The 23,649-nt window shown below is 39.3% G+C and overlaps 2 protein-coding genes across 5 annotated transcripts; one reads left to right on the plus strand and one right to left on the minus strand.

The window, feature by feature from the left end:
• Nucleotides 1-1,384: 1,384 nt before the first annotated feature.
• LOC307032812 (Fc receptor-like protein 5) lies at nt 1,385-18,255 on the plus strand. Of its 4 annotated transcripts, XM_079671087.1 has the most exons (12): nt 1,385-1,566; nt 7,102-7,164; nt 7,288-7,326; nt 7,448-7,711; nt 8,347-8,595; nt 8,862-8,978; nt 11,767-11,817; nt 15,661-15,726; nt 16,115-16,180; nt 16,704-16,747; nt 17,172-17,219; nt 18,030-18,255. In XM_079671087.1, exons 2-11 carry the CDS (start codon nt 7,134-7,136, stop codon nt 17,187-17,189), a joined length of 945 nt encoding a protein of 314 aa, XP_079527213.1. In that variant the 5' UTR covers nt 1,385-1,566; nt 7,102-7,133; the 3' UTR covers nt 17,190-17,219; nt 18,030-18,255. The 4 variants fall into 4 exon arrangements, with proteins under 4 accessions (XP_079527213.1, XP_079527212.1, XP_079527214.1 ...); XM_079671086.1 differs by having other exon boundaries at nt 1,386-1,566; nt 17,172-18,136; XM_079671088.1 differs by lacking the exon at nt 7,102-7,164 and having other exon boundaries at nt 1,386-1,566; nt 17,172-18,136.
• A 2,558-nt stretch (nt 18,256-20,813) lies between these two features.
• Nucleotides 20,814-22,291, minus strand: LOC307032260 (uncharacterized protein). Its single transcript, XM_079670117.1, has 5 exons — nt 22,169-22,291; nt 21,587-21,643; nt 21,435-21,506; nt 21,096-21,170; nt 20,814-20,997 (listed from the first exon to the last, which is right to left on the minus strand). The coding sequence occupies exons 1-5, from the start codon at nt 22,272-22,274 to the stop codon at nt 20,894-20,896; spliced, it is 414 nt and encodes a 137-aa protein (XP_079526243.1). The 5' UTR covers nt 22,275-22,291; the 3' UTR covers nt 20,814-20,893.
• Between the last annotated feature and the right edge of the window lie 1,358 nt (nt 22,292-23,649).

Below are 23,649 nucleotides of genomic sequence, written 5' to 3' on the forward strand. Positions count from 1 at the left end.
TTAGGCCCAATCCCAAATCACCCCCTATACCCTACACACTCCCCTTCCGTTCGCGCGGAGGGTCTGCCATATTGAGGGCTGTTCAAAACCAACGAGTGTGGAGGGGGAGTGGGCTATCAAGCCCTCAAACAGCGAGTCTGCAGCGGTGCTGACTTGAGACCGGTCTCTACCTGACCGGAGTCACGCTGTGTGTGTCCGTCAGGAAACACGCTGTTTACAAGTAGTTCCAGCAAACATCCACTGATAAACTGCGATGTTAACAACCTCATGATAACCTCATATATGTTTTAACTTAGGATCATACCTGTGTTTAGTCTAGAAAAAGGTAAATGTGTGCATTTTATTATAAAGTTGTGTATATTTACAGACTGTTGCAAAAACTAAGAAGCTTATAAACATCAGGTTTAAAACTAAAAGAGCTTTACAAAAAAGTAACACAATGAAATATGTTTGGAGTTTTATTTGAGTTATTAATTTACATTTTTTGTCTAAGAGATGCTGATTTGAAACCGTTGTTACATACAGTTACGGCATTTCCTGTTTCTGCCAGAGAGAGGGGAGTTTGTCCCAAAGCTTGCCGCTGTATTTACTCCCTCCATCTGACAGGAGGGAGCCTCATTGAGCTGCGAGTGTGGCTTCAGACGGAGTTCACTCCGTCACGGAGGGGTAGGGTCGAGGGAGTGGTTTGGGATTGGGCCTAAATTCTGTTCCAAACCAACGAGTGTGAAGCATGGTGTCGAAGGGGAGTGGGCTATCAAGCCCTCAAACAGCGAGTCTGCAGCATGGTCTGCAGCGGTGCTGACTGGAGACCGGTCTCTACCTGACCGGTCTCAACGTTGTGTCCATCCGTCAGGAAACACGCTGTTAACAAGTAGTTCCAGCAAACATCCACTGATAAACTGCGACGTTAACAACCTCATGATAACCTCATATGTTTTAATTTAGGATCATACCTGTGTTAAGTCTAGAAAAAGGTAAATGTGTGCATTTTATTATAAAGTTGTGTATATTTACGATATTTACAGACTGTTGCAAAAACTAAGAAGCTTATAAACATCAGGTTTAAAAATAAAAGTTTTAAAAAACACAATTAAAGATGTTTGGAGTTTTATTTGAGTTATTAATTTACATTTTTTGTCAAAGACATGCTGATTTGAAACTGTTGTTACACAGGGGCGGCGCCAGGGGGGAGCTAGGGGGTGCTGAAGCACCACTCAGGATTGCCAAAGCACCCCCAATAAATATATATGTGGGGTTTTTTTGTTTGTTTAGAAAAATTATTGATTACATCAATGCAAATGTGAAACAAACACATTTTTGACCAAAAACATAAAGCCAACACAGGTGATATGATTAGGCAAATGGCCAGCAGCCGTTAGATTTTTGACCTATCCATAGGCTAAATTACTTTGTGACACTTGAGTGACTTCCTGTTAGCTAGAGCACCAAATGATTTGCTAAGAGCAAATTGAAAAATTGATCATTTTGTAGTCCTTAAACGTCCACGTGTGGACACTAAATCAAAACCACCTGAAAGCGAGAGGGATTCTGCACATAATAGGCCTCGTGAGTACAAGTAGCTTACTTCTGGGTCTCTGTTTCATTCAAGCTCTGCTCTGTGTGTGTGGCATGAGCCATTTTGTGTGCGTGCGCGAGCGAGCGAGAGAGCTCGCGCGCCGGTGGGTGTCTACCGGAGATCGTTGTGGTTAGCATCTGGTGCTAGCTAGCCAAGCTAATGGATATGAGGAGCTTTTTCAACGACAAGGTGAAGGGAGAACTCTCTCCTGTCAGACTGAGAGTCTCAGATAACCTCAGCTCAGGTGAAGTAATGGACAGTGTTTAGATAGTTAACTTTAGTCTAGTTATCTCAGTGGGTCTCAAACGGTTTTTTTTAAAAGGGGAATGATTTGTAAAATGTCTATACAGAAATAGAAAATCTGTTTACAGGTCTGTTTCATATGGGTGTTGAGAGATGTATCCATAGATCTCTTAATGTTGCTCTCAAAGTGCACCAGATTGATGCTTTTAAATTCAATATTTTTAAAAGAATCTTCCCGGGGTAGCTTGCCCCCGGACCCCCCTAGAGGAGGTTAGGACCCCCCTAGAGGATGTATTGTCCACTCCCCACTTATAAAATAGCACTTTACCCCTGCTTACACCTATATGCCGTGAGCTGATTATCGAGCCTTCATTGTAACAGTTGCGGGTACACTGTGTGTGCGTATGGGGAGTGTTGCAGTAGACCAGTGGTCACCAACCTTTTTTAGCCCAAAATCACCTACCTCGGCCTAGGTGAAAGGCGAGATCTACCTATTGCAGAATTGAGTGAAAAAGACAGCCCAGACAGTGCTTCCAATTTGAGGCCTTTTATATAGGCTAATTGCATCTGAATTACATCAAATCATGTGGTGCAACTTCCAATTTGATTCAACCAAGAACACAACATAACTAACATTTCAAAAAATATCAATATATATATATATTAAACAACAACTTTCATTCATTCCTTCATTACAATCCTAAATATAACATGTCAAAAAAGATCAATATACATATTTTAAACAACATCATTCCTATCATTTTAAGTTTCATTCATTCATTCATTCCTTCATTACAATCCTAAATATAAATGTATGTAGCTTATTTTCCATTTGTTTGAGTGTATTAGTAAATTAATTTTTTGACAACAACAAAGAAAAAAATAGCAGAGCAGATAACATAAAGGGCCTTTTGAACTGTGAGGCTTAACATTAACATTAAAACAAGTTATTTTAACACAATTCTGAACAACGACATTCTTTATCCGTGCAAAGAGCTAAGTGCAGTGAGTTCCAAAATATGCAGCATCACTTTTCACAATGCCAAAGTGCAAAACAGTCCTGTTAATGGAAATCATTGTGATGGCTGCGACTGAACGCTGTCTGTGAGGGCTTTGTAGTCTGGCTCATAGCTACGGACAGCCAGTCTGATGCAGTCTGTCAGGTGTCTGTCAGTAAGGCGGCTCCTGTACTTTGACTTGATTATTTTCATCTGTGAAAAATCCATTTCACAGAGGTAAGTGGATCCAAAGTACGCGCTCACTTTTAGTGCACATGCAGTGAGAAGCGGAAACTTCTCTCTGCTGACAAGTCTCCAAAAGCCACTCTCCTTTGACCTGCATTTTAGTTCTATCTCATTTTGCAAATCAATCATCTCCATGTCAACTCCACTTGCCAAAGTAAACACCTCTTGGAATTTATCTGCCACCTGTTCAATGTCAATGGGCTGGAATGGATTTGAAATGAAAGCAGCAATATCTTCCATCACATGTAATTCACCAAAACTCCGGCTGAACTTGTTAGCCACTTTGTCCAGGTGAGAACAGAACTGCTCAGGGTGAAAAGCCTCCTTGTCTTCAATGGCCTGTGACATTTTCTCCAGGTTGGGAAAGTGATGCAGCCTCCTGTTCCCCAGATGTGAAGTCCAGACACCAAGCTTGGGCTTAAACCATGGGCGTCGCAGCCATATATTATATGAGGGTGGGACAAGTCCCCCCCACCTTTTAAAATGATTAGTTTAGACCCCCCCACTTTTACCATGTGGAAAGTCCGTGAATCGGTCTATCCACTCGCCGCACTTTGTCGAGCGCTGTGTCAGTGCTTCATTATCAAATCCATTCCACTTGCTTATTGAGAGAATGCCCAAATCAATGAAACAAAGGCAGATTCTCAGAGCCGTACACATGCTGCGTGTTTTGCGTAGCTGTGTCTTTAGTTGTAAGCCCAGTGGCGATCTGTTCACTGATATCATACAATAAAGCCATCGAAAAGAATAGGATACAGCATTAAAAGTTATTCTGGGTCTTTGTGTGTCATAGCTTGGCTGTGTGTGTGGCACGAGTGCATTTTGTGTGAGCGGGAGAGAGAGAGAGAGAGAGAGAGAGAGAGAGAGAGAGAGAGAGAGAGAGAGAGAGAGAGAGAGAGAGAGAGAGAGAGAGAGAGAGAGTGAACGAGAGAGCGCTAATGTACATAAGGAGTTGTCTCTACAACAAGGAGGAGGAGAGCTCTCTCCTGTCAGACAAAGCTTATAACATCAGCTCAGGGAGGTAAAGGACTCTCTGAGTCTTTATATCATTGACTTTAGTCTAAGTTATCTCAAGTAGGCCTAAACAAGTATTTCCAAGGCACACCTTTTATATGATCATTATGCAAAATAAGAGAATAACAGCTATAAAATAATTCCAACTCATACTATAGGACAAGTAAAACAAAAATACAGTTTAAAAGGGGAGTGATTAGTAAAATATGCATAAAGAAAAAGTAAGTCTGTTTTAAACAGTTCTGTTTCATATGGGTGTTGAGAGATGTATCCATAGATTTAGTCCCTAACTTTGCTCTCAAAGTGCACCAGATTGATGCATTTAACTTCAACATTTTAAAAAATATCTTCCCGGGGGAGCACGCCCCCGGACCCCCCTGGAGGAGGTGAGATCCACCATCTGCCCACACCCCCCGTCAAATTGTCTCCCCCACATTGAGGATGCTTCCTACGCCCATGCCTTAAACGCATTCACTGCGCTTATCATGTGATGCAGGTGTCTGTCTTTTCCCTGGAGCTCATTGTTGAATGCGTTCAGTCTCGCCGTTATGTCTGTCAGAAACCCCAGGTCCAGTAGCCACGCGTCATCTGAGAGTTCTTTGTGCTCCTCATTCATTGTTGACAGAAACATTTTAATCTCCGGTAGAAAATCAACAAACCGCTGCAGGACTTTGCCGCGACTCAACCACCGCACGTCAGCATGGAGGAGTAGGTCTCCGTAAGACGCATCAAGCTCGTCCAATAGCGCCTTGAATAAGCAATGTTGAAGCGCTTTTGCCCTAATCGAGTTGACCAGTTCGACCACCAATGTCATTACATGGGAAAAGTCCACTATCTTTCCAAAAAAGGCCTGTTGGTGAATCACACAGTGGTAATTCACTAAGTGGGGAAAAGCAGGGTCCTTGCGTACAATAAAACCGACGGGCACACCACGCATTGCCGGGGCACCATCTGTAGTAATTGACACCATTTTATGAATGGGAATGTCATTTTCGAGGATGTATTTTTTAAACTCGCTGTAAATGTCCTGACCTCTCCTCCTCTCCTTTAAGATTCTCCCCCAGGAGAGTTTTTTAAATACTAACATATAAATTACGCATTCTGGTACATTCTGAGAAGAACATAAATACATCTATTTACTACCCGACATATTAATAATATGTTATGCCATTATTTGTTTGTCACTTAGTTCTGACAGCTGAACGTGCTGCTCCTCACAGAGAGAAGAGTAAAGAGGAGATAGTCTGTGTGAATTACTTTAAATAGTGGGTAAGGGTAGATAGCCCCCATTGTTCTGTGACCTGTCAATCATCAAACTGGGGGTCATATTTCATTAGGTGTTCATTTGTATCTGAAGTCGTGAAAGTGTTCACTTCTCCTTTTTTAACTTTCAGAATAAAAAACACATGAGGAACCCACAAACAGAAACAGGTAGACGGGCCCCTCAGCTCACGGGCAGCCAGCGTCCGAAAACCACCCGGTAAACACGTGCAGTAAAACTAAATGTATCTGGACACCGAGTACTTTAAGGTAGCCTGATGTACCGTGTGGTTAAGTGAAGGGCTGATCAAGGTTGTGTTAATAACAAAGGGATTGCTAATCACAAGACTCATGCATTAATACATATGGGCATTTGTTCCCCTATTTATTTCTACATCCACCTGCATAACAGATGAAAGGGATAGAGGCGGCAGTTTGTTAAATATGATTATTTAAGAATTTAATCAAAATGAATGATTTGACTTTATGCAGGTCTAATGGCAGGTTATTGTCGATGCTGCTTTATTCTGACCAAATCAAACAAAGGACCCTTTCCTAACTGCACCAGGTCATTGACCAGATGTTATTTATGTTAAAATTACCTTTTCTAACTGCCTTTTAATTAGATTAGATTCGAATCTTTAATGACCACACAGCCAGGCTTGTGGAATTCATGTTCAGTGCAGAGAATTACAGCTTGTTCCATACAATTCAACGGACAATAAAAAGTACAACACACAGCACAGGGCAAAGACATATCATAACATAAAACTCAAAGTGTGGTGGATTGTGATTTTTCATTGGGGTTATTTAGAGTCCATTTAGTGTCCGTATTGCAAGGGGAAGAAGCTGTTTTTGAAGCGGGTGGTTTTGGTGGACAGTGACCTGTAGCGTCTCCCTGAGGGCAGAAGTTGGAAGACATGGTGAGCTGGGTGGGAGGGGTCAGAAATGATTTTCTTTGCCCTTGTGACAGTTTGTTGGTGGTGAAGTGATTTGAGTGATGGAAGGGGACTGCAGGTGATTTTTGATGATACGTTGGATTTATTCCGGGAGTGGGTGTCTGAACTGCTGTACCAGACTGTGATGGATGATGTGAGGATGCTTTGGATGATGGCTGTGTAGAACTGGATTAAGAGATGTTTCCTCACTCTGTATTTCTTGAGCTGCCGCAGAAAGAATAGCCTTTGTTTGGCTTTTTTCTAGATGTGGTCTGTGCTGTTCTTCCATTTGAGGTTACTGCTTATGTGAGTCCCAAGACATTTGAGTGAGTCTGTGGTGGAAATGAGTTTGCCGGAGATAGATAGAGGGGATTCGGGCTGTGGCTTTCACCTGAAGTCAATGATTATTTATTGGGTTTTTGCTGTGTTAAGTAAGAGGCTGTTAGTATTATTATTATGAATAAACACATATATTGGGTATCACATACATAATAAGGATTTAAAAAGAAAGTCAGGGCTGTCGATGATGTTTCTCAGGGAAAACAACAAAAATAACTAATTGAGCCTTGTGCTACTCCATATTTTAAAGACAGCATCATAAAAGTGTTTAATTCTGTGTAAGTAGTTGTGTTAAAGTATAGTTTTCCGTCATGTCATAATGCTTTTTTTCTGTTCTACATATCAAGACGTAAAGTTGCCTCAGCCTCTAATATTAACCCCACCACTGACACGTATTTCCTTCCATGACACGCGTCTGAGCTACAAGGCGTTTCATTAGTGAGCCACAAAGGAAGAGACCACCCCTCTTCTTCTTTTTATATTTCAGTGTGAGGTTCACTCAGTCAGCAGCCAGACGCCATGGAGGCCACAGCGCTCTGCATCACACTGTGTGAGTACTGAGTCTTCATCTGCTGTTTTTCAGATAAAATATGATACTAGATCATATTAGCGAGAGGAATATATGGAGCTAGATTTGTACTCTGTGTGATGTTTGTCTCTTTTGTCTCTGCAGGGATGACGGTGTTTCTGCAGCTCTGTGAACAGAAAGTTGGTAAGAAGCTTGTTTACCAAAAAGAAAGCAGAAAAAAAATGCAACAACACAAAAACAATTCATTACTTTATTTAAAGTGCTTTATATTAATATCAACAACAGATATATTTTTCTGTTTCAGATGAAGATGTTTGGATCGAACCATCCAGACTTCAAGTCTTTGAATACAAGCCTTTCTCTTTAAGATGTGTGGGCTTCGATGGTTTGACTGATGTGAACATTTCACGGTGGAGCAAAACAGGAAAGGAAACTTGTGATGGTTCAAAATGGGGCTCGTTTCATGAGTTGAATTGCAACATTACATCTCCTTATAAAGAGGACAGTGGAGATTACTGGTGTGAGGCTGGAGGGAAGAAAAGTGTCTATGTGAACGTCATTATCACCGGTACGTTGACATTAACAGAGCAACACTCTCTTTCTGTGTGTATGTATGAACTATTGAACAAGAAGACAAACTCCCTGCATGTGGATTTTTTTTTAGCAATAAACGTGATTCTATACAATGTTTGTTAGAATAACATAAAAGTGCAATGATGCCAATAAGGTTATACTATATACCATATAATAAACATATTTTTTAAGCATGAACATTTTTTATATCTTAATATTGTTAAGAAACAACAGAATTCATGAAGAAAGTACAATACAAGCAAACACCGTGCACAAAGCTGAGCATAGTCATTAAGCATAGCCTATTACAATTCCAAATCAATATGTTTCTAAAATCTAAACCAAATGTTGTTTTTCTTCTGTCTCTGATGTCATTTTAATAATTTTCTACAAATATTAAATAAATAACACACTCAACGTTCAATGCTGCAACGATATCAGGAAAAGTTTCATATTTTGAACCTCTATGCAGACGATACACTACTTTACATTACTGTTTAATTAATCTGTTCAGTTTATTTCTGATATTTTCAATTATTCTGGCCATGTAACAACTCTTGAAGTATCTTCACAATGCCTTCACCTAGATTTAAAATGTTTCTATTAATGTTTTGTCCCGATGTTGTTCAGCTGGTTCTGTGATCCTGGAGAGTCCTGTGCTTCCTGTGATGGAGGGAGAATCTTTGACTCTGAGCTGCAGAAACAAGACGACCACTTCCTCCATCCTCTCAGCTGACTTCTATAAAGATGGCCGCCTCCTCAGCAGCAGCTCTTCAGGAAACATCACCATCCGCAGAGTTTCTAAATCTGATGAAGGACTCTACAAGTGCAGCATCTCTGACGGTGGAGAATCACCAGAGAGCCGGCTGGCTGTCAGAGGTGAGATATAACGTGTGAACTGATATTTAACTTAATTAAATGTTTCAAAAACTTAACTTAAAATAAAGGCTCTCTACACTAATAGGACAAAAGTAGTGGCATCAAAATATTTTAAAGTACGAAAATTACAGCATATTATATATGATTTAATAGTATTATACGTATTGATTTATAATGTGTTCATCACTTCGATGATGCATGTCAAAATGATGTTAAGAAATACATGTGATTACCGTCTGCTCCTAATTTAATCATTCCTATTTCAGTTTCAGCTGAAGAGACTTCCTCCACTCTCTCCCCGTGGATCTTTGTCTCTGTTTCATTGATGGTTCTGCTGCTGGCCGTAGGAATACATCGATTTTGCAAAAGTTATCGGCACAGAGGTACGAATACAATCCACCAACAATCTGCTACTATAAGCTATGGAGAGCTGCAGGAATGAGTCTTAAAAACCTGAAAGGAGTCAGCATTTTAATACTTTGTGTTCCCTTCTATTGAAGTTTTTTTGAATGAATGAATTGAACATTTGGTTGTAAGGCTGATATAAGGTACAGTATGTGGTTAACACAAGCTGAAGAGATTTTAATGTTTTGTTCTACCAAATCAAATACTTCAGTAAACACCCCACTGGTGAAAAAGGATGTTGCTAACAAGTGTCTAAATGAGACGGCTCAACGTCATCACGCCCAACATTAGCCACCTTTAGCTTAGCGGTGGTGACGTGAAGTCATGTGACGTAATGTAGTTCCTTTATAGCCCAACATTAGCCGCCTTTAGCTTAGCGGTGGTGACGTGAAGTCATGTGACCGTGCAGTAGTTCCTTTATAGCCCAACATTAGCCACCTTTAGCTTAGCGGTGGTGACGTGAAGTCATGTGACCGTGCTGTAGTTTCTTTATAGCCCAACATTAGCCACCTTTAGCTTAGCGGCGGTGACGTGAAGTCATGTGACCGTGCTATAGTTCCTTTCAGTGGCGGATTTAGGATTGTAGGAGATCCGGGGCTTAACCCAGGAGTTGTTGGGGGGTGGACCGAACATCCTTTAAGGGGGTAGTCGCCTCCTCTAGGGTGTTCCGGGTGCATGCTCCCCCGGGAAGATTTTTTTTTAAATATTGAAGTTCAAAGCATCAATCTGGTGCATTTTGAGAGCAACATTAACCCTACCTTAATGATACCTTAATGCGGACAAAAGGCACTGGAGAACACTTATTCATTAACACCCTTCAATTTTTTTTTTTAATAATGTGTACAAGTGCCTTGCGATGGAGCATGCATGCGTTGCCACTACATTTGGGGTCTTCTGCCTGATCGAAGCTGTCACTCCACTTTTTTTGCCTGTCATAGCCCCACTGCCCCATCTGAACACACATCCACACAAAGAGTCAAGTCCTTTTGAGATGATGTACTCATCTAAAACTTGGAAAATGTCTCTTCCTGTGGTCCTACCTTCCAGTGCTTTGCTAAAATAATATTTCCTCAACAAAGTTCTCTTTTTAAATAAATCTGATGTATGCAAACAATTCTGCGACATTTGCTACATCAGTGCTCTCATCCAGCTGCAGAGCGAAATATTCACTCGCTCTCAGATTTTCACTCTTAGTAGCGGCAGATCGATTCTGATTGGCTTGAAGGGCGGTCGTGTGATTTTAAAAATATTTTTTTAAAAGCATCAAAGGACACATAGATTCATAGATATTAATTATAATTAATATAATTATATAATATATATATATATATATATATTATTATTATTATTATTATTGTTATTATATTATATAATTATAATTAATTATATTAATAACATCTAAAAAAAAAAAAGAATTCCCTTTTCCCTCAAGCTTTGCGTGACCCCCATGGTGCCCCCTGGCGGCCCCCCAGGGGGTCGGGGCCCCCACTTTGAAAAACACTGCCTTAACTCACTCAAATACAGTCGTTTACTTATTTTGGTGAAACGAATGTGCGTAGAGTTTTAAAGGATGCGGATAGTCTCACCTTGATTCTGGCGCATTGCTTATCGTTTTATAGATCTATTCTCATCCACCATCTTCTTTTGTGACGTAAAGAGTGTAAGAGTCACGTTTCGGAATCGGACACTCTGAGTGGATGCAGTCACAGCCAATTGGAGTCTGATTCAGAGGGTTGCCTGTCAGTTCCGTTGCTATGGTTCCGTTGTTATGTGTACTGAAACGAGAGCCGGTATAATTCCACGCGCTAAAACAAAATAAAAATTGGAATACATTATTTTAGCGTCTTAAAGGCAGACTGAGGTATGAAGGATTAACTTTACATCTTAGGATAATTTTTAGTCATGTTCTGTATACATTCTAACATATAAGGGTATACTTAGTGTGGTTACTCCATGTTTACTAGCTATAAGATTAACGTTACATCACTCTTTTTCACTTCTTACTCAGTCAGCCAGACTGCAGATATCACCATTAGATTCACAAACCTGAAACATCATCCATTTCTTCACTGCTGGCGATGACATTATTGTCAGCTGCTGATACTGCTGCTGCTGCAGCTTGTGGCGCCTTTTTCAATGAAAATAACTTTCTAATATCCATAACTTTATAGGCTATTAGCTTAAAACTCGTCAGGCACTGGCAGAGCCATATGGCGATGGGCACTAGGAAGGATCACTTCTTCTTCAGGGCAGGGAAGGCTACGCAGTACGCAGGCTACTGTCCCGCAGCGGCTGCCTCTCTGGTGGACTCCGGTACTGCACAATACTCCCAAGACGTTTTAAGGAAAAAAAAAACCATCCAGGGCTTGATCCCAAGTAGCCACCCCCTAGCACCGCCACTGGTTCCTTTATAGCCCAACATTAGCCACCTTTAGCTTAGCGGTGCTGAAGTGAAGTCATGTGGCCGTGCTGTAGTTCCTTTATTAGCTGCCTTTAGCTTATAATAATAAGCATAAGAATAATGAGAAAACAGATTGCTTGACATTCATGATTTTAGGTGTTGATAATAGGCTAAGGAAACACTCAGCATCCCTATAGATTTTATTTGTATTTTATCTATGTATTTTCTACTTCTTTAATAGATCCCTTATGTTTGATGTCACAAAATGAGGCATGGAAGAAAAGAGTTTCGATACTCGTTAGCCATGTCTGAATCTTCTTCTGTTTCTGGTTTGATAATGTTGTTTTTCCTTTACTATGCTGCAGTGTTTCTCTGCCTGTCCACAAAAACACCTGGACCGGCTGAGCATCACACAGGTGAGAACACAAACCAGGTTGCATCCTTCATTGAAATCTAAAGTAATCTAATTAGCTTACCTTAATATATTAGGACCTTTAACTAGAAGTGTGCACCATAACTAGAGTGTAGTTATTTTGGGGTACACTGTAATTTAACACTCTGAGATAAGGACCATATGTTCACTGGCTCTCAGTGTTAACATTGACACTGAAGTGTTAATTAAACACTTAAAGAGTCCATTTTAACACTGAGCCAGTGAACATATGGTCCGTGTTAAATTAACACTCCGGATTTGATTGTGTATTAAAATACAAAAACAAGGATGTTACATATCTAATTAAAATAATAACAACTTTCTGTTATTGGTAAAGAAAATCAAATCATTATTAGACTAAATGGCTTCAAGGTCTCCTATTTAGCCCCTCCAGAAAAACGCGATTCTGCGATCGCAGAATTTACCGCATAATCAGCTAAATGGCGCAGATTTTTAAAAGGCCGCATATTTATCAAAAGGCCGCATAATCCCCGCATTTTTACAAACAAAGTTGAGAAAAAAAAAAGTTGACTCGTCTTGTCGTGACGTCATCAGCTCGCGCATCACAGAAAGTAAACAACACTGTATAGAGTGAACGTGTGGCGCTCACACGATAGAGAAAACACCAAGATGAAAAAATCTAATCCATCTCATTTACCGACGAACATTTCTACTAAAGACCGGGCAAAAAGTGGGGGGAAACTATTCTGCACCCCGTGCAACTGTGTGTTGGAGCATAAGAGAAAATCGACGGGGACGACCCACTTTGATTCATTCAAGCATTCGAAAATGCTTGCTGCTGCTGCGGACAAGAAAGCCAAACAACTCACGTTCAGCGAGGCATCAACCTCCAAAACCCTTTCAAGAGCTACAAGAAACGAAGTGAGTAGCATACAAGATTGAAGCTGGTCAGATAACGAACGAGTAAATGAAAACAGAATGAGGCGGAGAAGTGTGTGTGTGTGTGTGTGTGTGTGTGTGTGTGTGTGTGTGTGTGTGTGTGTGTGTGTGTGTGTGTGTGTGTGTGTGTGTGTGTGTGTGTGTGAGATTAAAAAAGCCCAATTGCTTTTACAATAAATAAACATTGAATCAGGGCTCTCGACTAACTTTTTTCACCATCCTCCCGGAACCGTCCCGAAATATAATCTAAGCCGTCCCGAAATTAATGTGGACCGTCCCGAATTTAAAATATTAGTTTTTCTACTACTTATCATTAGTTAAAATCATTCAAAGTGACCTTTAACATAAATAAAACATCATACAAATCATGAGATGATAATTCATCAACCTTTTTATTTGAGTAAATCAGTCAATCACATGACAAAGGCCAAATATATTTAAACAAACACACAAACGAGAAAATTACTAATATTGAATCAAATCAAGTCCCATCCAATTAACAAAACAAATCCAACACTCTGTCCTGAAGACAGAACCCAGAGTAACCACTAACCAGGAGGACAGTCTGTAACACAGTCAGGAGACCTTTACAAACTGCCCCGCCCCCTCGCACACAGACGGGAGAGAGAGATCTCGTCTGGATTGGAAAGCTCGAAAATACATCATAGACGCATGTTGTAGTCTTATTGCATATTAGAAACGGAGTTGGATAAACTAAAACTGCGATATAATGTTTATGTAGCAATACTACATATGACATATATTTTTTTAAATGTCTCCAGTACCGATAAAAAGTCAGATAACGTCGGAGCTTAACGTTACCACTGTCTTTAATAATTCCGGGCCGGGCGGAGCCCTTTTAATACCGGGGCTCGGTACCCATCCATACATGGGGAGAGGCGCAGCATATTGCTAAGGACTAAATACGATGGAGGGTTCTCATCTCAGCCTTATTACCCATAGGGGATGAAGAGGAGTAAGTAAATAAAGAGGCCGGTGCTCCAGGGTCTGGTTCTGCGTTTTTGTGATGTAACGGTAAAACATTTCAGAATTCCTCCACGGGATACCGTTGTCATTTTACATCACTCAACCCGCGAAATACACACACTCAGTACTCAGCCTACTGTAGATAGACCCGCGAATTTGCGGGCCAGGAATTTGCGGGCACAGCCAGCTGTGCGGCTGGCTGACAGCACATGGGCACAGCTTACGTATGTGTGTGTGTGTGTGTGTGTGTGTGTCTGTGTGTGCGTGTGTGTGTGTGTGTGTGTGTGTGTGTGTGTGTGTGTGTGTGTGTGTGTGTGTGTGTGTGTGTGTGTGTGTGTGTGTGTGTGTGTGTGTGTGTGTGTGTGTGTGTGTGTGTGTGTGTGTGTGTGTGTGTGTGTGTGTGTGTGTGTGTGTGTGTGTGTGTGTGTGTGTGTGTGTGTGTGTGTGTGTGTGTGTGTGTGTGTGTGTGAGAGTGTGTGTGTGTGTGTGTTTCGCAGGTTGCTAAATGTTTTGTGTGTTTATGTTGACAAGGAGGTTTAATAATTGTGTGCTACACACAACGTGCAGTCGATTTCATTTTCATCGCCGTTTGTAGTAGAGTTAGCAGGGTATTTTTATTTTAACTCTCGTCCCAAATTCGTCCCAAAATAATTTTGTATCCTCCCTCACACTATTTTTTTCGGCCCCGGGACGACGGGACGTCCTTAAGCTCGAGCCCTGCATTGAATGTGTTTAATTGAATAGTAAAGGGGTTTAACGTTAGTGACAGTTTGTGTGTGAGAGAGAATAAATAAGACAGCCCAATATTAAAAATGTTTTATTCTTTTTCCCGGCATATTTAGCATATTTCGCAACTTTCCGCATATTTCGCAACTTCCCGCAATTTCACCGCATAAAATCACATAAAAACCCTGCATGTTTAATCGCATAATCAAGGAATTTAGCCCGCATAATAAAGGATTTTTGCCCGCGTTTTTCTGGAGGGTCTACCTATTATACTGTTTTTCATCAATGTTGGGGAAATATTTTCCAAGGCCCATAACTTTTTCCCAGTGTATCATTTCTGTCCTGACTGAGCACACACACCTGTAACCTTGGCTGCTGTGCTCTCAAGTGTGTTGTCTCCCTGTTCCTGCCTGTTGGCGTCAGCTGATAGAGGTGTTATCATCCTATCTTGTTATGCAGCATGTTGATTATTCTCTCTGAACTAGCTAAACACATGGGTCTGGGGTAGAGTTCTTCAGAATTTACGTGGCAACTCTAACGTGAACTCAGAACCTCTGACTCTTGGACTTGTGATGTGAATTCTCCGGCCGAAGCTCCAAATAAACCATGAGTGTTTGCCATCAAAGCTCCAGCTCTCCCTGTGTCTCCTTTTGAGTCGGTGACTCCTCCTGCATTGCTACACAGAAGTTTCTCCCACAATCAATTTATCACAGTTCTCAAATATATACAGAGCCTGTCTCTGATTGGCCGAAACACCAAACAGATCATTGCAGCATTACCCTTAACCCCCTCTGTTTCAGCCCTGTTTCCAAAGTGCTGATTCTCTGTCTGTTAGTTTAGATGACAATAAGGAGCCCCTCCCCACGCCTCTCTGAGAGAGATTTGGTTACAAAGAACTCAATGGTGCTCTAGGAGGAGATTCAGGTGATAAGGGGGGGGGGGGGGGTACCTCGGTTGCTGATTGGCTAATGGTTACACAAGACAAAACATCGTTATGACATCATAAAGTGGCCAAAATCTGATCAGCTCATTTTCAGACAGGTTTTTATAGAAATAACCACATGTTTATGCAAGACATGAAAAAGTGGATGTTGCATAATAAGTGACCTTTAATATGAAAATAAACATTGACTGCTTTTCTGTCTCACTATGTCTCCGTCTATTCTATCCGTCATGTAAATTAAACAATGTTTTTTGTTGCTGGTTTCATTAGAGGCCAGGGCAGTGGATTCAAGCCAAATGACGTATGCTTTAGTATCAAAAAACAGGAAGAAGAAAGGTACCTAAACCTGAGTGTTAATTCTGCTTTGATTTCACTTTACATGCTTATCTTACAAGTCAAGTACGGTTGTGTATTTAATTGCGTAAAAGGCAAACTTTTTGGACAATTATTGTTATTATTGTTATGGGTGGGGGGGGGGGGTTGACCTTTGCAGTCCATTTACCAAAACCTATATAACACACTACAGGACAGGGAAATCCACAAAAAGCATAATTGGGCCTCTTTAAATACATTGGGACTGTTTGGCATTGTCCAAAGATAATCATGTTTTTGGCCCTTTTTTCTTTCTGTCAGCAGAGTATTGGAAAAACGATTGGTCTGATTTTCTCGTAACAGTATATTTATGTCTGTATATATCAGATTATTAACTATGTCTCTCTATCAGGTGTGGGTCAATCATTTCCAACAGCCGTTTACTACACCTTGGGCCCGGGAGAAACTCAACAACAGGGTGAGACTCAATGAGATTAGAACTATTTCAGTTATAACTGATTGTAAAGCTTTAAAGGCTTTATTGTGATTTTTAGTGCCCTTGGTGGTAATAAAAACATTCAGATGTTTTAGTTACCTGAATCAAATCCAAATTAAAATATGTCAGATTTCTCTGTACGCTGATGATGTTCTTTAGTTTTGAGTAATCCCATATCCTCCGTACCAAGTCTTAACTACAATTAATGATGAGTTTGGGTTATTCTTTGGTTATAAGGTCAGTTATGGGAAGCCCTTGGCATTAACACTTGGACGTTTGAATCACTCTGATTTATTGGGACATTTTCTTTCTAATTAGATTAGATCTTTAGAATTGTGCCTTTTACCAACATCTCTGACTCTTTTAACAGTGCAACATAAAAGATACTAAAAATACATATTTGTGCAACCAACCAAGAAACCTCCAATGTTGTAATAAAGTCAAATGAATGTCCAAATCAACTTTTTGGCAACACATTGACATATAACCTCTATTTTCAACGCAGAGCCATCCGTAGCAGAGGACGCCTTTTATTCTACGATCCAGCCGGTAAGACTGAAGATTACATTATTATAATTACTGCTGCGATTAAGTCACACTGGATGGATGGTAGATATTTAAACATCCTAATATGTACATCGTTGGACAACATGGGTGTGTAGAAAGTTGTATGAGGGTTTAAAATAATGTGCTTTGACTTTATACAAAATATATGAATTTTGGTTTTACTATATATTATATATAGAACAGAAGGGTAACCTTCTAACATACATACCATTTGCTGGAGTCATGCATTCAACTTAAAATTTGATTTTGTACCATTCCTCATTATTATTCTTGAACTTTAGAAATATTTAGAATCCTGCTTACTACCCGTAAATGATATAAACACATATATAACATTTTAACAAAGCCTACCTCTATAATACCCCTATTCTATATCATTAACATTTGTTCTGTATTTGTTTTACAGCTGAAGATGGAGATTTGAAAAACTGTTTCACACGTTGTACCTGAAAAGGTGAATTCATGAGTATTCTAAATAAATAGTTAATTTTATTTTTGAAGAACAAATGTCATTGTTAGTTGTCAAAGTGATATGCTCATTTATGTTTTAAGATATGAAAGTTTCTTGTGGTTTCACAGTTAAACCGACTTGTTCCATCTCTCAGACACACGGCTGATTCTAAATACTCTCGCTGTGGTTTACTGCCGAGTTAAAGGTGTTTCTGCATCGCGCTGAGTCTGTGGTTAAACATGTGTTATATTGACTGTCCTGTGAAAGTGTGAAGGTGACTGTGAGGACACATGAACTATAAAACGTGTCACAGTGTATTTTTGTGTCACAGTTTTCAGATTAATTGTAATTGTAAATATTGCTTTAACTCGTCCCATCATTGAACGAGGTTTTACCGCTCTGCCATAGAGAGCATATTCACATACTATGAATTAATTCATTATTCACTATTAAACAGTTTACTTCCCAAAGCCATACACACTCTGAGCTTAACACACACACACACACACACACACACACACACACACACACACACACACACACACACACACATACACACACACACACACACACACACACACACACACACACACACACACACACACACACACACACACACACACACAGAGACTCTGCAACCCACATCATGACCTCAAAACCTCTGGTCATTTGATCACATCTACTTTTATGCAGCCACATTTTATTTTATCTTATCATATTAAAGAACTGCCTTAATGTTCACTAAAGCTCTAAAACTGTCTTTTCCTCTTCTTCTTGTTTTTGTCTTTTGTTGCTTGTCTTTTTCTAAAATAGTTTGTGAATGTGTTGTTAATGTGTGCGTATTTTAAGCACTGCTTGCACGGGCACTCGTAGTTTCATTGTATATTATATATAATTACAATAAAGGCTTCTATCTTAAACAGCATCTGCGTTGATTAAAGAAACTCTGTTATTTTCATCCTGAAAGAGAAACCAGACGTATGTCACTGTGACAAATTTGGTCCAATAATAATATAGTAATAAAGCACTTTAAAATTCAGCTGTTTTCAATCAATTTGTATTTATTGGTATTTGTTTATTTATTGTCTGCAGTGTTTGTCAACTGACTGCAGGTGACGGAGGAGCTGAATATGAATATTATGACACAACAAACCTGCCTTATTTTTAATGTTAACATCTGCATTCTCTCAGGTATAATAACCAGAGGAGGGAAGTAGTGGAGTACAAATACTTTGTTCCTGTACTTAAGTACATTTTTCTGGTATCAGTACTTTACTCCACAACTTATTTTTCTGACGACTTTTTACAAAACATTGTTATGACATCATAAAGTGGCCAAAATCTGATCAGCTCATTTTCAGACAGGTTTTTATAGAAATGGATCAAAAAGAGAGAGAATCTTTGTTCCTGAAACTTTCAGAGTCTCTTTCCAAAGAGGGGACACATGTTGATGTAGAAGAGACATGACGAAGAGGGGACACATGTTGATGTAGAAGAGACATGGAGAAGAGGTGACACATGTTGAGGTAGAAGAGACATGAAGAAGAGGGGACACATGTTGATGTAGAAGAGACATGAGTTGAGGGGACACATGTTGATGTAGAAGAGACATGAGGAAGAGGGGACACATGTTGATGAAGAAGAGACATGAAGAAGAGGGGACACATGTTGATGTAGAAGAGACATGAAGAAGAGGGGACACATGTTGATGTAGAAGAGACATGAGGAAGAGGGGACACATGTTGATGTAGAAGAGACATGGAGAAGAGGGGACACATGTTGATGTAGAAGAGACATGGAGAAGAGGGGACACATGTTGATTTAGAAGAGACATGAACAAGAGGCGACACATGTTGATGTAGAAGAGACATGAAGAAGAGGGGACACATGTTGATGTAGAGGAGACATGGAGAAGAGGGGACACATGTTGATGTAGAAGAGACATGGAGAAGAGGGGACACATGTTGATGTAGAAGAGACATGAAGAAGAGGGGACACATGTTGATGTAGAAGAGACATGAAGAAGAGGGGACACACGTTGATGTAGAAGAGACATGAAGAAGAGGGGACACATGTTGATGTAGAAGAGACATGGAGAAGAGGGGACACATGTTGATGTAGAAGAGACATGAAGAAGAGAGGATACATGTTGATGTAGAAGAGACATGAAGAAGAGGGGACACATGTTGATGTAGAAGAGACATGGAGAAGAGGGGACACATGTTGATGTAGAAGAGACATAAAGAAGAGGGGACACATGTTGACGTAGAAGAGACATGAAGAAGAGGGGACACATGTTGATGTAGAAGAGACATGAAGAAGAGGGGACACATGTGGATGTAGAAGAGACATGAAGAAGAGGGGACACATGTTGATGTAGAAGACACATGAAGAAGAGGGGATACATGTTGATGTAGAAGAGACATGAAGAAGAGGGGACACATGTTGATGTAGAAGAGACATGAAGGAGAGGGGACACATGTTGATGTAGAAGAGACATGAAGAAGAGGGGACACATGTTAATGTAGAAGAGACATGGAGAAGAGGGGACACATGTTGATGTAGAAGAGACATGAAGAAGAGGGGACACACGTTGATGTAGAACAGACATGGAGAAGAGGGGACACATGTTGATGTAGAAGAGACATGAAGAAGAGGGGACACACGTTGATGTAGAAGAGACATGGAGAAGAGGGGACACATGTTGATGCAGAAGAGACATGAAGAAGTGGGGACACATGTTGATGTAGAAGAGACATGGAGAAGAGGGGACACATGTTGATGTAGAAGAGACATGAAGAAGAGGGGACACATGTTGATGTAGAAGAGACATGGAGAAGAGGGGACACATGTGGATGTAGAAGAGACATGAAGAAGAGGGGACACATGTGGATGTAGAAGAGACATGAAGAAGAGGGGACACATGTTGATGTAGAAGAGGGGACACATGTTGATGTAGAAGAGACATGGAGAAGAGGGGTCACATGTTGATGTAGAAGAGACATGAGGAAGAGGGGACACATGTTGATGTAGAAGAGACATGAAGAAGAGGGGACACATGTTGATGTAGAAGAGACATGAAGAAGAGGGGACACATGTTGATGTAGAAGAGACATGAAGAAATGGATTTTGCAATAGGGGACCTTTAAAAATGTTGGATCCAACATTATCGCTATAAAAAATTAAAATGTCAGTGTTTTCTATATTTTCTGTCCAGCACTTAAAACCATTAAACCATAACCTAAAAATAATTCAGAAAAATGCAACAATCTGTGAAAAAAGTCAAAATACCCGAAAAAAAAACTGAATTTGGGGAAATAGTTTTTCTTTGAATGCCTTGTGTTAAAATGTGCTATATAAATAAAGTTGGCTTGAAAATTCTGAGCAAAAAGTCAAAATTCTGACTTTTCTCTAAGAATCATTCCTATATATTGAAAAAACTATTCAAATGTGGCCCCCATCCTTTATATTTACAAGAGTGTGTCATTCATAACTGTACATGACTCAACATTCAAAGATATATTTGTAAGGTGCTAACAAAATAAAGATTATTATTTTCACTATTTTAATGGGTCAAAATAACTTCTACTGTTCAGATATCTGTAGCTATTCTTAATGGAAAGCTACAGATATCTGATAAGCATTTTGGTAGTGTGAATTATTTGTGTGTGCATCTTCTAGATTACATTTTTTAACTGCAGTTTGATCGAATACGAACCGTGAGTTTGTGGAGTCTCATTTATAACCAACGCAGAGTAAACTGCTTCAAATGAAGGTTCATCTGCAGGGACAGAATGTCAGTGAGCAAGAGATGAACTTAAAGAAAGCACATTATAAATATATATGTTGACTAATAATTATTTTTAAAGTCCCCCTCACCTGCTTCAGTTTGTGGGTTTTGGCTGTGGTCTGTCTCGATGCTGAGGCTCAGATTATCAGCAGCGTCTGCAGCGTCTAAAATAAAACGCAGTGTGTGAAACGCTGAGAGAGCTAAAATAATTCACACCTCTGCACGTCTCAACTGTCACTTTCAACACGTGACAACGATCTTTAAGTACCACTCAAAGTAAACCTTTGTCTCTCAGAGTGAGCAGTATATACTGTATGTTGTTTGAAGCTGGGTTCATAATAAAGAAACAGAGTAACTATAATAGTATTTATTTGTTGCTCACATCATAAAAAATAAAATATAAATGAGATTTTAAAGTGAACTTAAACCTTGGTGAAGTCTTGGTTTTGTGACGACGACAGTGTACGTGACGTCGCTCTCATCCTCTTCACAGGCTGTAACTGGAAACACATAAAAAAATATATTCAGTCACATTTTAATCCAAACTCTCTGGCGATCAGTTTTGAAATGTATGTCACACCGTATTGATTATCCTCGGCGGGGCATGCTGAATCTGCTGTTGGTGTCTTCGAGGAATCTTATGTATAGAAAAACAAAAATATGGAAACACAGGAGAAGAAAAATGCATTTAAAGTTTATTAAAAAAGTTTGGAATATTTGTAAACAATTACTATTTACTTATTCATGTATGTTAGTACAATATTGTCAAACAGACAGAAAACAGAACTGTGTATATTTCATGATTTGTATACATTATACATACACATAAACATTTATTTTTCTAATTTAATTTGAGTATATGTGTATTAAAATACAAAAAGAATAAGAAAAAGTACTTACATTCATTCTCAAAGGTTATTTGTGAAAAAATTGTTTATTATGATATTAAATAATATTTAGAAGTAATTAATGATTTTGATAATTTGTCATTATAAGTAAAATCTCTTTATTATAGATGTTTTGTTTTCAAGAAGTTCTCACTTTAATGCTCCTTAACATTAAAAGTGAGGACACTCCTTGCATTTAGAAGTAAGTAAGCTATTATAAATGGATTTGCATGTATATAAATACACAATGTGTTCAGGTAGTTACTTTGTCATACCTCTGTGTTTAATATGATGGACTCCCAGCACCAGCAGCGCCAAAACCAAAATGGAAATAATGATAGCGGCCCACAGCAGGACGGAGGCATGGAGGAAAGAACGCATGTCTTTATTAAGTAGGTCTCCACTTCCTGTAATACACAAAACACAAAGTTAGCATGTTAGCATTTACATAATCTTATACATAATCTTATTTAAAAATTATAGACCTTTAACATTTCCTCACAACTTAGTTTCAGTGGTGAGTAAATGTACTCAAGTACTGAACAAAAGTACAATTTAGATGGAAATATTGTAATTTTTGCCGCATTTGTTTGAAAACTGGAGTTAATTTACACGTTATACATTAATAAAACATAACACCGCTAAAGGTTAAATTACTCCAGTAAAAAAGTAGTTAAAATAGGTATCGGTAGTTGTTTGCCAATAATATATTTATTATAGAAAAACTGAGACCTAACAAGTATCTTTACTTAAATACCTACTAGATTCTGCTGTTTATACTTATGTATTAAAAAATATAGGGCTTTTACTTGTACAGAGTATTTTTACAGAGCGGTATAAGATAAGAAAAATATCTGAGTACTTTTTCCATCTTTGATTAATTCCTTATAGAATATGAAAACAAATTACTGCACATTGTAAAACTTTGAAAGATGTGCAGCGCATGTTATATTATTTCAGATTCATTCAAATCACTTATGTGTATATATTTCAATGTTATATTTGTTATTCTTATTAAAAAGATGCGTCCATGAACTCTTACCTGTCCTATCCTGTGTTTCACTCTTATTGCTGTTGTTGCTCTCAGACCTCATTTTCCCTGTGGGGGTTATTCAATAAATGTCAATGTTATTAATAAAATTTAAATTTGACTTCGAGCTGTGTGAGGTTAGCCCAAATAGCAGAACATTTCATGAGGTTGTAATATCAGCCGGTATCATGTAAAATCAAAGTAAATATCATCTTTTGTACTTTTTGTAGCTCTCTGGTGATTCTCCACCGTCAGAGATGCTGCACTTGTAGAGTCCTTCATCAGATTTAGAAACATTTTCGAATGTTATGATTCCTGTAGAGCTGCTCCTGATGAGGCGGCCATCTTTATAGAAGTCAGCTGAGAGGATGGAGGAAGTGGTCGTCTTTTTCCTGCAGCTCAGAGTCACAGATTCTCCCTCCATCACAGGAAGCACAGGACTCTCCAGGATCACAGAGCCAGCTGAACAACATCGAGATGAAGCGTTTAGTCTAATGAACACATTTGGAGTTATTGACAAAAATTGAACATTATATAGAAACAAGCTTTGGAGAATACTGTGAATGTTAAATTGGTTGCTAACATGCACAGAATGAATACAAAATATCGAAAAGTAATCGGAAAACATTGATAACAATTATTCAGTAATGTATAGTATCGTCTGCACAGAGGTTAATATTATTACATGTTTCTTTTGTTCCTGTGGCAGCGTTGACGGTTGTTTGT

Source organism: Notothenia rossii (assembly GCF_949606895.1).
Source record: "Notothenia rossii genome assembly, chromosome: 3".
Classification (NCBI taxonomy): domain Eukaryota; kingdom Metazoa; phylum Chordata; class Actinopteri; order Perciformes; family Nototheniidae; genus Notothenia; species Notothenia rossii.

Coding starts and splice junctions, on each gene's coding strand:
- LOC307032812 (XM_079671087.1), top strand. CDS start 7,134: ATGGAGGCCACAGCGCTCTGCATCACACTGT. Junction 8,979..11,766: donor CAAAAGTTATCGGCACAGAG/GTACGAATACAA, acceptor ACTATGCTGCAG/TGTTTCTCTGCCTGTCCACA. Junction 16,181..16,703: donor GGGAGAAACTCAACAACAGG/GTGAGACTCAAT, acceptor TTTTCAACGCAG/AGCCATCCGTAGCAGAGGAC.
- LOC307032260 (XM_079670117.1), bottom strand. CDS start 22,274: ATGCGTTCTTTCCTCCATGCCTCCGTCCTGCTGTGGGCCGCTATCATT. Junction 21,644..22,168: donor CCATCATATTAAACACAGAG/GTATGACAAAGT, acceptor TCTATACATAAG/ATTCCTCGAAGACACCAACA. Junction 21,171..21,434: donor AAAACCAAGACTTCACCAAG/GTTTAAGTTCAC, acceptor GTTTTATTTTAG/ACGCTGCAGACGCTGCTGAT.